The sequence below is a fragment of the Cephus cinctus genome, unplaced genomic scaffold (assembly GCF_000341935.2).
Source record: "Cephus cinctus unplaced genomic scaffold, Ccin1 Ccin1_scaffold0867, whole genome shotgun sequence".
NCBI lineage: Eukaryota > Metazoa > Arthropoda > Insecta > Hymenoptera > Cephidae > Cephus > Cephus cinctus.
Genome location: NW_014333451.1, coordinates 66,051 through 80,456, shown reverse-complemented (window position 1 = coordinate 80,456; position 14,406 = coordinate 66,051). Strand labels below are relative to the sequence as shown.

Here is a 14,406-nt window from a genome sequence, read left to right as displayed (position 1 = left end):
GGGTGGGCGGAGGGGGGGGGGGTTGTATATACGTATAGGGGAAATGGTGAAAAAATGAACGTGGCCACTCTCGATATCGGAGCTACGCTTTTATCTAGCCGCGACCCTCCCCGCGTCCCTGCTCCACCCGCCGCTCTTACAATCCCCTTTTCCACGTGCAATTTATACAGGCCGGCTAGTCCGTAGTAGCTTCTCTGCCAGAGACTTGAGCGAACCATTCGTTCGTCTAATGCAAGGGTGTGCCACCCTGACGTATTGACACCTTCATCCCACCCTTGTACGCTGCCATTTATCTTCAATAGGAAAGGCTCGGACTCTGGTACTCGTGTTATGCTGCTATAGTTCCGCGACTCCTGGCCTGTGCATTGTATATCTGTATTCATTGGCTGTAGCCGCTAGTGTGTATTACTTCTCAACGTGGTAGACACGGCGGATACATATTTCACGATGGACGGACCGACGATACCTTTTACGTCCCTACGTGCTTGCGTACCGAACCGCGAGTCGTATTTACCCCTATTTTATTCCTACCCCATCTAGCGCACTTCACGTCCCGACGTGGCTGTTTTCATTAACGACTCATTTTTCACGCCGCTTCTCACAGCTCACTCCGTATCCTCTGTGCGGCCTATGTGCGGTTGGATTTACATCGGTTGTCGATACCTTGGGATATGATGCCCGGGAAATATACGTGCGTCGGATCGAATCCTCGGGGCTTCTTTTTTCATTCCACCCTTTACGATTGTCAATATTACTTTTCCCAGGTTCGACGAATACCTCTATATACGTACCCTCGTGCTCCTGGCATTTTTTATACAACCCCCCCCCTTTTTTTTTATTTTATTATATATCAACCCCTACCGCCACTACCCCACGCACACGTGGACGTGTACCGAGGCACTTAACGGGAAAATCGGACCGTTCGAAAATCTGTCGGCGTCCGATTCACTCTGTCAATCAGAGCCGAGCTAAAGCGAAGTCTGGCTAGTGGCTCCGTGGCCCGGAGTTTGATTTTATTTGTGAATATTGAATCCGCCGCTTTGCCCGCTTCCAGTGTATTTGTGTATGCCGGACGAAGGGGAGGCAAGCTAGAGAGCGATCGGAACGAGGGATGGTTTGAAGCGCGTATGAAAATTAATGGAAAATTAAAATATGTAAAAGGGACAAAAAATGTTTTAAATAAAAATTACTATAGATATAACGATCGTCAATTTTGATCTTTGTCGGGTGATATTTTTAAAGGCGAACGAATCTTTTTCGTGGCTTCGACGGCTATCGTGACCGCGTCAACGTCAGCTGACGGCGGCGTCCGTCGTCCACGTCGTCAGTTCGTCAGCTACCGTGTCAACGTCTATATATATATATATCGTCCGTCCATGTACACTGCACCCAGGCATATAGTCGCTCTCTCCAGCTTCCTCGTCCCTCTGACGTTTTAACCAATAATATTATGTTACCCCACTCGAGCGAACGCGAGCGGTAAAAAGTGGAAAGGGCGTTTTACGCGCGGACACTCTATTATTAACGCACCGCGTGTCATTCCGAACTTCCAAGCGAATCCAGCCACGCCGATGCATCATGGCTGCGCCTGCTACAGCAATCACCATCACCATCAGCATCAATATAGCCGAGGATCATCGTCGTCAACATTAGGTACACGTATGTATCAGATCCGAACCTCCGCGGTGCGACGGCCTTGCGCAACGCTGCCGTACGAGACGTCTGGAAAGTCGAAGCCGTAAACGGAAGCGGATGTACCTGTAACCAGAAGATGAAATTCTCAGCCAGCTATCTCTTCGATGGAAAAGCCTGGAGCGGTCGAACTATAGTTTCCGCCATTTCACGAGAAAGGCCGTCCCTGGCGTGGGCCAGTGTAAACAAGCCTTAAAGTATGCAGCCCCCCGATCATCCATAATCATAACTGTATAACCATATCTATGCGAACATCCGTACCCGTTGTGGGGATCGTCCATGCCGTTTCAATTAATGGACCACCGTGTCGGGTGACGGAGATGAGTTCGATCGAGATAAATTTTTCGTTATGAATAAATAGAAGAAAAAATAAAAAAAAATAAAAAAACTGAATTAAAAGGATAATCCACGGTATACTTGTTGACAAAAATGCTACTTACGGTATTCTAAATAGTAGATGGAACGTCAATTCAGTCAGATGTGTCAGGTATGCCTATGAGATTATATATACTCAACACCTTACTAGGTCTCTATGTAGATCCTGATCGGTTCATCCTCCTGGCAGCCATTAGCCCAAGAAGTTCTCGCACGAGTGCACCGAGTTACAAATTGCTGGCTAACAAGCCTAGATGCATGAAGGAGCTTAACGAGATGACGTCACAACAATAACAAACAATTGCAACGTCTCGACGTCCGTTACTGCACCCTAACGAGCCGAGATAGAAAGAGACGGGGAAACGCCAAGCCCGCATTGCATTATTGGCCGGACGAGAAGAGTGTTCTCTTAGGGCATCCAGTAAGGCCGGTAGGCAATGGAGGTTTAAGAGGAGGAACAAGAGAGAGAAAGAGAGAGAGATATATATATAGAGTAATCATGAAAGGGGGACAGAGAGAGAGGGAGGACGAGAAGAAGGTGAATTAGTCGTAAGTCACTCAGTCTCAGCTTGTTAGCATCGTTAACCCTGACCCTCCGCATATTCCTACCCTGGCACCCGGCTGGTATATTCCTGCCAGTTTCCATACCGATCTGAAAGCGATCGAACGATCCATCTTGAGTCTTTTTTCTTTTTTTAAACTTCTTTTATTCCTGGTATATATAGTTCATTCTGCTAACTCCTATATTAGTCCTCTGTACCGTCTCCTCCTCGAGTGACACGACGGTCTGGATAAGCGGGACATCAATTGCTATGGATTATCGATGATTCAAGGACGTTGATCGGCTAATGGTTCTCGTACTCGTTAACCTAGATAATCGGTATATCTAACGATTCCAGGACGCGTAGAAATTTCTGAACCTTCCTTAAGCTTCCTACGCGCGTTTTTGGTATCGAGAATGGGAGTTGTATGAAAACTCGTTCACGGTTCTCTTGGAGCCAGTGAAAGCTTCCTGAACGGGATGCGAAAGTTCGTTCTGGACGTATAGACTCTTCTTCCAGTGACCGATTGGAAGTGAGACTGTGGGAAGGAGAAAGACAGTGCCATTAGGTTAGCTGGAAGGGGGACAGAGAAAGGATATACCATATAGGAAATAAGTGGTAATAATGGACGTAGGTGAAATACTGGTCGTTCAAGCATGACCGATAGAACCTGGACGCTGTTCGATTCACAACGTGTAACGTGATATACGGGACCTTCTCGTAAGTCGTTACGTGCTATACCGGCCTGACGTGTAGCAGTGCCCCAGGCGCCTAATGGAATTATGAATCATCGTTCGACGCGTGTCCAACGTGATTCTGTTTACTGGACGAACAGCCAAGACCAAGATGAATTTTCATAGTGTATGGCAAGTAGATGACGATTATCGAACGTGTCCTTGTTACGGTACTATATGGCTCCATGTTACACTGTACTTACTGTACCTCAAGTAACGTATATGTCATGGAAAAATCCAAGCGTGGCGCACGGGTAAAGTCAAGCTCGTCGGAAAGAAAAGATAAATTCAGGAGTTTACAGCGCCTTTAAAGTTGGGAATCTCTTTAACGACCTGGCAGAATGCCACCGTTCTCACTGGGAGGCTGAGGCATTGACGGTCGTGTGGCGGAGTAGCGGTTATCATTCATTTTCTCTCGAGCGAGCGAGCCCCAACGGCTCTGTTAATGACAGTTGCCCGGAATTACTGCAGAAGTTCTCATTCCGCACCGGCTGACTCCTGGAGAACGAGGACCCGGCCGGAAGATTATCTCTCTGGGAGAATGCTTTATGCTCCTGTTTTTTGTTCCGCCCCTCTAACCCATATACCTCCGCGATCATCCTCCACCATGGACCAATGGTTTATTTTACTGTTACCGCCAGATTCCGCACTCACCTCAGCACGATGGTTACGCTGTCCCGCGGATGAGTAACCCTCCGAGGTCAACCTCCGTTCGGGTCCATGGACCATTCCTTTTGAACTCAACCCTTGAAGTACCACAGTGGTAGTTTTCAGGGGGGAAAAAAATGATCTTCAGCTTTCCCCGAGGCCAGGACCTCCAAGGATCGTTCGCCAAATGGAACTGTAATGTCTGCACGCAGCTTCCCTCATCTCGTGGAAATAAAGAGGACGTGGGATATGGATAGAGGAAGAATAAAGATCCTTACTCCAGGCTTTCAATGGGTGACCCCACCCTTCTGCCCTTTAATATTACCTACCCTCGTTCGATATAGGCGGGCATATATAGGCACTGTACTGTACTATACTCATCCCTTAGATACATGGTAAGGATATCACGAAATACTGGTACTCCCTCAAGGAATACAGCCCACGCTACAAATAGTGTACAGTAAGTACCAGCACTATTCGACACACGTACTCGACCCTGGGGCGCAGTACAGCTTCTGCAGGGAAAACGGAAAGTATCTACAGACACTTATACACGGAGTCCAGACTCGAATGTGTCTTCTTCGCGAAGTCGTTTTGTTTTCTCGCCCGTTATGAATGAACAGAGTTGGCTTTGTGTATCCCATACCGAATCCCCACGTCTCCCACACTTTGGTCCAGTATCAGTATAGCGGATTCAGTGCGAGGCTGGGGAAGCAGAAGAGATGCATCTCATTCCCTTCTTCCGTCTCTGAATTGCAACACGGTTCTCTGACTATGTTCTCTCCTCTCTCTCTCCCTCTCTCTCCTACATAGTTTCCCATCCCTATACAGTAACAACCCTATCCCGTTTATCCCGGCGGCAGCAGCCTGTATCCGAACAATCAAGCATTCCTGGTCCAACGCTCCCGGGAAAATGCCAGCTTGAGTCTGGAGTGAAACAGGAACGCTCGGTCCTTCGAGTCTCGGGCAGTTCGTGATTATTAAAGGGACACGCTGTGTGCTTAAAGGTTGGCAATTTGGCACGGTATGATTTGAGCAACCCTTAAGTGTTTTTTTTTTGATTCTTGAAAATTTTAAAGATATCTATTATCGTATACCAATCAGCTTGACAAAATATTTGCCTATTCTCACTTCGAGCTCTATGTATATTTCCTACTCTTTTTTTCTTCTTCTTTCTTTACTCTTAATCTCTCGTCCGAGCTTCTCTCCGTCTTCAATCGATTCTCGCATGGCGGAGCAATTTCGCGGGATGCTCGCTTACCGACTTGCTGGCTGCAGTTTGGCCAGTCGTGAAAGTAATGGTGGCAGGAAAGGAACTGGATGTGGAAATGTTACGAGCCAGCGATGGTCGAATCGTAAACTTTTAAATTATTACGCACTTTTGCACTTAACGGAGCTATTAATAAAAGGAAAAGTATCCCACGCCAGTGGCGTAGAGTCGCTATCGCTTTTACCATTAGAGCCCACTGCGTTTGCACATCTGCATCTTACCCAGCATCGTTCCCGTGGCACTGAACGTTCTTTTTACATCTGTACACAGGGTATATAACTGAAGCGTGGATATAGACCGCGGGTCCCGTTATGCCCTTGTACAACTATGTACAAAGTTCCATCGATAATGTTTACCCCTATTAACGTATTAACCCACTACCTCACGACATAGTGCATATCCACCGGGTGATTACGAATTCAAATATGCCACCCTACTCTCGGTACGTTATGATTAGCTGAAATAGTTTATACAGAGAGGAAACACTCCTAAGAGGGCAATAAAATTTCAGTCAAGTTAGGATAATGCCGTTAGTTGGAAAGCCCGTTGCTCAGGCAACTTTTAACCGTTAATAATGGCGGACCTCGACTCCGTGCGCGAGACTCGTCGATCATTTTCCTCCTGGTAAACCCGCGGAAATTCGTCGATCTTCTTTTTACCCTGAATTACATTCCCTTGAGAAAGAGAGTGTGACCCTTGTTCCTCCTACCTCTCTAATACGATTGCTACGTGTAATCCATCCCTTAATACTTAATTCATGTGTATTATTATTTAAACCCTCACGCTTTTATCTGCACCTGACTACGTCACGCTGAATTCAATGACGACTTCAGCAATCCCTATCATAGTGCATCCGTGCATGTACATTCCTCCGTGCCTTTCGTAAGAGATTCAAAGAATTGCTCAATATGCATCAAAGCGCATCTTTCCGTCAGAGGTCGACTTCCGCGGTACTTAAATGCCGTTGCGTACCAACTTACGTATACGTAGTGACTTCGGGATACTACCCTGTGTCTTATAAGGTATTTCATAGAATTTCATACGTACGTTAAAACAGTATTGACGCTTGGATATGGCTTCCGAAACTTATTCCGGGTGAGGTTTAATGAAGTCGAGGGAAATGGATTTGGGGTTGGTCATGGTTCCAGGGTAGGTCATGCTACCTGAGCGACCCTTGTTCATTAAGAGGGTAATATTAGGTAGCTCCGATTATGGATACCTGTGCATTAAATTAAATTGTTGGGACACGAAGGTTTGTTTGCTTTAATAATAGCTGTCGATTGCTATAACTGTATATAGGTAATCAGTTCAATTATAGTAAATGCATGGAGTATGACCGGGGCGAGTAAATTAATGTTGAATAATAGTAATTATAATAATAATTAAATAATGTATTTGATGAACGGTAACGTAGGTACCCAAGGGAATAATAAAAATAATAAATTTTGATATTGAACTCCGCGCTTAGCGACCAAGAGAGAAGTATCTTTCGAATGCTCCTCTTGGTCTCTGCCCGTTAAAAGTGGTCCAGGCAATTAAACCGGAGGACACGCATAAGCATGGCGCGCCAGGACAATTTCTCTAATCTCGATTGAATCGCACGGTAGAACCGGAAACGGTGGGAGCACGTGTGCTCAGCGAAGGTTTCAGAAGGAAAAGGACGAGTGGGATGCTGGATAAGGGGGACGATGAGAAAATATGGTCACTCGGTCCCGTCGAAGTATCCTGGAGTCCAGGCGGATATCGTTCTCTGCAATAACCTCATAGTCATGAGTCGTGGTACCTAATAGAGAGGACCAAGTGGAAGGTCTTCAGGATGGGTCTGGTTACGTGATCCAATCGTGCAAAAGGGGTCGAGGACTCAGTGAGAGAGGAACAAGGAAGGAGAGGGTGAGAGTAAAAGAATTGAGGGATGGTAGGAGGGGGGATGTTACATTGGGACTGCACAGCACAAAGAATGCCCCATCCATCAAGCTTGGTCCGTGAAGAGAAGCTGAGGGATGGTCTGGTGTTTCTTCAGCAGTCGAGTAACTGACTCCCTGGTAGGATCAGAGAGACAAGAGTTAATCGGGATAAGTTCCGTGGCAGCAATCAGGAAACGCGACAAAAGAAGAAGAAAGATAAACCCAGAGCGACGGCCTCGTCGCGGTACAAATCGTTTGTCATCGCTGAAGTCAATTGAGGACGATGAAAACAAAGGTTATTTTAGAAAAGGGAGCTCAATACGGACTCCGCCCCGTTATAACAGCGAAACGGCCAAGTGCTTTGATGAAGAGGCTGTGGATGTTGAAGAGGATGAATGATACAAAACATCCCTCTCTTCTTTTTCGAACAAAAAAAATAGACTTTTCTTTGTGCCTCTACGAAAAGCCTGAGTGGGTTCTTAAATCTGATAAAACCGTCTCCGAGTATTTTGATCCTAGATCCTTACGAGTATCTATGCTTTTCTTCTGGACTGTAGTATAATTATTCATTAACGCAAAGTGCTCTTGTCGACGGGATTTCGGTTGCCGAGATGACGGCCAAGGGTACCTGGAAGACCCAAAGCATAATCTCATCCTGGTAGTGGGACGACACGCGCACCCGATCTCCCACAGTGGGTGGCACAAGTTTGCACTGTCTCCGGGTGAGAAGGACCAACCTCCCGAAGCCTACGGGAACACCAACTTGGCTAACTCGTCGAGTTGTGTCAACTTCTCTCGGTGGTACTTTGCTGCGACTAAGCTCGAGTTGAGTAATTTCCGCTTTGTGCCTGAAGTTGCCTCACGAGGAGCCGTGCCGGTGGGATGCGAATTCGATGGTTCGTTTTATAGAATAGCCGGAACCGTATCTGGGGTTTCTAATTGAAATAATTATACATTGTACGCCTTACCGGGAAGATTGGGTTTGGTGATTATCTGAAAGAAAACAAAAATTTCTTTTTTTCAGACATGCTACGAAATGGAGAGGTACCTGAAGGACGAGCCGAAGTTACAGTCGTACAAAAAGTTACCCACGGAACTGGACACAGCGCCGTGGAACCTCTTCAGGGCGCCGCCAATATCCTGGACGGCGTCTACGGGCACTACCAACGCACAGTTTGACGCGCCGATAAAAATGGAGGTGGGTCTCGATTATTTTGAGGGAGCAGCGTACTTCGTGGTAAATTGGAATTTAGTGAGAAAACTGTTACCTGCTTTTTATCTCAGGTCACGACGTCGTCCGACGACAGAGATCCACTCTGTCTAGACGACATAAAGTTTAGTCCTGGCGACCACAACCACAACGGCCGCGACAGGGACCTCCTGGATAGACACCTGGATTCGCTGTCGATGTCGTCAGCGAGTTCGGCGTGTTCAGCCCTCTCTTGGGACAGTTCGCCCTCGTTGTCGTGCACAGCACTAATCCTGAAAAAGGAGCCAAGCGATGACTTGGAAGAGGACGAAGAGCACGAGGTAAATGATTCTGTAATTGAATTTCGGCCATGAAAAATCTTTCTGGATTTCGTGCACGTGTGGTGTAACTTGAGAAAAATCTAACCTACGGATGTCTACGAATCTGTTTAGGAAATGGAGGAAGAGGAAGACAGTGGGTGCGAGGGTGAAGGTCAAATATTGACGCCACCGTCGAGCCCGGAGTCGGGTCAAGGGCATTCCAATTCCAGTCATTCATCGAGCGGGAGCTCGATGCTCGACGTGCACAACCTTAACCTTCACGGAGCAGGTGGCAGGAGTGCAATCGTCAGGGTGACCGCGAGTAACGCACAAGGTGTCGCGAGGTTCGTAACTTTTACTTCAAAAATAATTAAAAAAAAAAAAAAGAAAAAAAACTTTTATCGCAACAAAAGTCCATTCTTCACTTCCAGATTGATATCCGTGACGGCGAACGGCTTCCCGGCAGTAGCCAATGCGCAACATGCACATGCGGGTGCAGCTGCAGTTGCGTCCACAGTTGCGAACAGGCACCACGCGCGAAGTCACGAGCACAGCCCACCGGATACGAAGCGTAGGATACACAAGTGTCAGTTTCCGGGTTGCAAGAAGGTCTATACCAAAAGCTCACACCTTAAGGCGCATCAGAGGACGCACACGGGTGAGTAGACTGATTTGCAGTTTCACCGAAAAGCAACCCCTGCCTAGAATACAAACCTAGTCTAACGTTCCAGACTCATTTTCTTACCGCGCCTCGTCCCGATGCTGGGCAAGAGCTCCGAGAGTAATTAGGTTAGCGTGCCCGGTTTCCGGGAGTTTCTTGCTATTACCTCGAGAATTATCCAACCCGGTAGTCGGAGTCTACTAGATGTACCAAGTGTGTATACAGGCACGTGGGTGTTAGGAGGGTAAAAGGGTAGTGGGATATAGGGTTGAAGCAAACAGGGATGTACCAGTTCCGAAGAACACGAGGAGTCTGGGGCTGGGAGACCGCCCGCCCCCCCTTATTGCGGGAATAACAATGCATAATTAATCACGAAGTTGAATCAAGGGGTAGTAGACCAGTTAGGGTTGGTTCGGCTTGGTTCGGCTTGGTTCCCGGTCGGAGCAAGGAAAGAGTAGCGGAGAAGAGGAAGGAGAGTTGTAGAGATTGTCTAGCAAGAGGAGAAGGGTAGGTGCCAGCCGGGGTAGATAAATGCGGTATTAATGGCCACCCCGTGTGTCGAGGGGTTGGGATTACTCGGGTTTGCCTATAGAGAAGGCACAAAGTTTCCAGTGTCGGTAAAAGCCCGTTCCCTGAACTTTCCTTAGGAAGGACGCAATTTTCACCCCCTCTGCGATCGTTCAGACATCGACGATCCTGACGTCGCATCAACCCCGTCAGCCATCCGGCGTGTTTACAAGAAACAGCCCCTAGTTTCGCCGTCCCCATAGTATGCCCGTTCATTTGGAATCCTTCCGCGATATACGCCGTGTCGAGAAAGTAGCGATTTGCGAGAACGCCTCGGACGTCCCGTTCATTAGGAAAGTTTCCGGCGATGCTAGGATCGGTTTACCAGGGTGGGGGAGGACGCGAAACAGGACATTACAAACGAAGAGACAGAAAGAGGCTGACCTATCTATATATGTACTCTGTATCCTCTCGATTCTCTTGGTAGCGCCGAAACCGTAATTAACGAAGTCGTTCTTTGTCAATGCTTTTTGTTGCTTCGCATTCGCCAGCCTGCTCCGGCACGGCTGTTTCGATATTAGCCCAAAGTTTTCGATGCACTGTGGTTTATACGTATACAAGTATCACCGCCGAGCCCTCCCACCGTCAAGGGATAGGTAATAAGAGGCTGATGGTCGGTAGCGCCAGTAGCAGCTAGTTGGGATTACATCTCGCGGATCGTTAAGCAGAACTGCTAACTACAGGATTATGCATACTTCGCCCGTTCTCGTAATTATTACTCCGTAATGAATTCGCCCTGTTCCCACCGCGAAATGGAACAGAGAAGGACCACTCCCTGTTGATGGAATATTCAAAGCGCAATAGGACTCCGGGGTAGAATTTGTCACAGCATCCGCAATCGTACGTCTGCTTCGGGTTATCGAACAAAACGTATATATGTATGTCCGAGCTATTTTATTCGTTAGAAAGAAATGGAAGGATTCGAAATATACAGGGGGAGATGCTTTAGAGAATAAAGAGCCAGAACCGCTACGACCACGAGAGGGATGAAAATTGAGGAGACGATACTTTGATCTCTCGAACGAATTGAATTTCAGCTGGTCCACGACAGGATGACTTTCTATGACCCAACCGTGAACTCCAGGATCAACCGACGAGGATCCCAATGCGGTTAAGGGGGTCAATGAAAACTGGTTCAAGCTTTGGCTCTTCATACCTATAGGCTTCTCCGAGCTTGTAACCTTTTCGAAATAACTTCATCCTCCTTCACCTTTATCGTCTATAGAGACACTTTAATAATTTCATAACAGAATCAGATTAAATGCGACACCCTTGTACCCTTACGTAGACGCGGGATGGTTAGAATTTCAGAGAATCGTGGAAGACCCTCGCGAAATGGGTAATATCGGGAATATCCCTTTCGGCAATCCTCGTGACGGGGGTACCGGGGCATTTCCCACCGCGAGAGGGAAGAAAATAATAACGGCCGAAGTCCGTGTTTGCGTTATAAGCGGCGCGGGGCTCAACGGGGAAAAGACGATCGAGATAGGAAAGACCTTTTGTATATTTTAGCCGTTTTCCAGATCAGGAGTTTGGGGTCGAGAGAGACGTCGGCGTCGTGTTTGTCCCGTCGAGTGTTAAGTTTGTAGTGCACCGACGTATCTCGACCTAAACAAACCCTCTTTCCCCATTTTCCTTCGGGAACCGCGAGTATTGATTGTTCCCTCTTGTTCGGAAGAGGGATGAGCAGGAGGCGGGGATGCATTTGCTGTCTGAACCTCATGAAAGGGGTGTCCCATCCGTCCGGGTACATCCACCCCTAGAAGTCGATCCCCTAGAAAGAAATGAACCTCGAGCGAAGGAGTACCCTGCGTCCCAAAAGTTTTGTGGCAAAAAAGAAAAATAAAAAAAAAAAAAGCAAAACGACACTACGATGGAAGGGATGGAAAAAAATATATATAAAGGAATCCATACCCGATTCTGTCTCTTGCGAGAGGCTCCCGAGAAATTTCCAATTACGCGGCTTTTCCACTCGGGATTCCATTCCGAGGATCGCTCCACTCCGCCGCCATTGTCTCTTTCACGGCTTTACCCCCGGAACGATGCTGAACGTCCAGCAGTCAGAATGAGAATGACACAGGAGAAATAGCGTTCCCGATCGGCGCTATCGCCTCTCTTACAGGACGCGTAGGATTTTCCAGTAAATTGCACGAGCCGCGCGCGGATTAAACTTTATTCCCGAAACGACTAGGGCCCGCCTTTGGCAGTGCGCTTCTATACGCTCCTGAAATGTTGGCAGGAATGTCAAATTTGTCGGTACATTTAAGCGCGCCATGATAATCGCCTGGATACTTACCTCAGTCTCATACCAACCGGATATACCGTACGTATGAGTAACCCCATGTAGTCACGCAACGCCGAGGCACATGGTAATATCATTAAAGAAATATATAATCTCCACCCATAGACGAGCCCGCGTTACAAGCTTTGTCTGGCTACGTATACGCAATATCTACTAGATGGGAAGCACACGACCGTGCAAATTTAAACCGATTGAGCGCATCACTGTTATCTCGCAGCATCTGGCTGGACCGCAAACTCCAGGTGTACCACAGCCCATATATCTATAGCTACGCCACTAATTTTCTTATTCTAACAATCAGTCTGCTAGCTGAACACGTACGAATATCTGTCTTTATCCCCCTCATCCTTTCTTCCCTCTCTACCATAAACGCCTGCAGTAATATCACCGAGAGCCAAGCTTTCTCGAAGACTCTTATGTCAAGAAAAACACACGGAGTATCCGCTATAACACGTGACGGCCTTTTCCTCGTCATTTTCTTCGTCCCTTTCCGCCTTTCTTTGCTCGAACAGAAACGAGAGTCCGGTGCTCTCTCCGGATCCCAAGCACTGTATACGTAGGCACCGGTCACAGTTCACCGGCGATACACAGTATAGGTGGGTTCGCGACTGACGAACTTTTGCCCATATATTTCGTGGGCGGACCTCGACGCCATAATGTCGAACGAGCTATCGTCGTAGCGGCAGACTTAATAAAATGCAAAGACGAGGAGCACGTTGCCCCGACGGACTGACATATCGACGCAATACCGGCCCAGGGCCGTCTCGCTACAGGGTACCAAGGGGTGGGACATAGAAAAATCACCCTTCCAGATGAAAGGCCAACCCGTACACAACGAGGTCGTATGTTAACACCACTACGATTTTTTAGACCCCCCCACCCCCACCCCCTTCTCCTACCCCTCTTCACTCCCCTTGCCGACCTGCGATCTTTTCTTCTTCACTGCTCTCCTCTCTCACGATCTGATCCATATACCAACATATACCCTTATACACGTGCCTCTACTCCCCCCACGTATCAGGAGAATTTCTCCTAATATCCAGTATCCCTGGTCCATTACCAAAGGGGTGGTTTTCCTGCCCCCATGAAGTACGCACTAGGCAGTAGGCACATAACCTGTCCCGTTGGACGTAGAAAAATACGACAGGCACAGCAGGGAAAGTGGTCGGTCTGTCCAGGACATGTATGCATACGTATTATTATAGGTAGCCAGGGATGCTGCGGCAACATGAGAGAGTAGTGAAAGGGAGGGCTAACGTGTTAAGCCGTCTTGTTTAATACGGCTTTATTACATAGTTGGCAGCCAACCACCCTGGGGGCTATTATGCGGTGATAAAATGCACGACGTGCGAGCGGACATTGTATTACGCTAGTATACCAACTGGGTGCACGCGTGTGTATATATACCTATCTAACCTGTGAATTCATACGTATCTCCACGTTCAAAGCGTATTTCTCCATATAGATATGAACCGTGTACTTTAGTAACTACGGCCATTCAAATGTGCCTGGGATCTATGGACCTAGGACCTCTAGGATCCATGTACTATGTGCTCAAGAGTAAACAAGATACGGCACTGCGTATACCGACTATAGGAACACTTGCCCATCCGATTAACCAGAGCTTTCTCTTGCTCTTGCGTATCTTCCGATAAGCTTCTGAAATATATCCGAGTCCTTGTTCTCCAAGAGGATCCTCCACGTGACGACTTGGCGCGACCCGGTATATTTTCCACCGGGTGAAAAACTCCCAGCATCGTGGTGTGACCGGGTTGTACCCGTGGTGTACCCAATTTTTCCAATGCTACGTGTACCGTGGACCACGTGCGCAAGTGGGTGCAGGGAGGTGAAACCGAAGAGAAAACGTTTGGTTATGCGTCGGCATGTTCTCGTTGGATTTGTCGACGTCAGCCATGCTCGACGTGGGCGGCCTTACGTGGAGAAAAAGCTCACCGGTTTGTTTGGTCGCTCGTGCGACTCTCGCGCCAGGAAGAACAAAGTGCGGCATAAATTCAGGACGGAACGGAAAGAGTGAGAGAGGGAGTTACTGGCAAAGAGAGAGAGAGAGAGAGAGAGAGAGAGAGAGAGAGAGAGTGAGAGAGAGAGAGAGAGAGTGAGAGGGGGGGAGGACAAACGAGAGGAAACCAGACTCTTATTGTCTTGGGCGAAAGTGAGGAAATGTAAGAGAAAGAGATAATAATA

At 47.7% G+C, this 14,406-nt stretch overlaps 1 protein-coding gene across 4 annotated transcripts in view; it reads left to right on the top strand.

The window, feature by feature from the left end:
- LOC107271027 (Krueppel-like factor luna) overlaps positions 1–14,406 on the top strand; it is a 175,161-nt gene that overhangs the window by 158,981 nt on the left and 1,774 nt on the right. For 3 of the 4 annotated variants that reach the window (XM_025088276.1, XM_015746589.2, XM_015746590.2), the window contains exons 2-5: positions 8,190–8,363; positions 8,450–8,695; positions 8,807–9,018; positions 9,106–9,332. In XM_025088276.1, coding sequence (XP_024944044.1) covers positions 8,202–8,363; positions 8,450–8,695; positions 8,807–9,018; positions 9,106–9,332 — 847 coding nt within the window. In that variant the 5' untranslated portion in view covers positions 8,190–8,201. Of the gene's footprint in view, positions 1–6,617; positions 8,062–8,189; positions 8,364–8,449; positions 8,696–8,806; positions 9,019–9,105; positions 9,333–14,406 lie in introns of those variants that run through there. The other variant, XM_015746592.2, reaches the window with a different exon arrangement.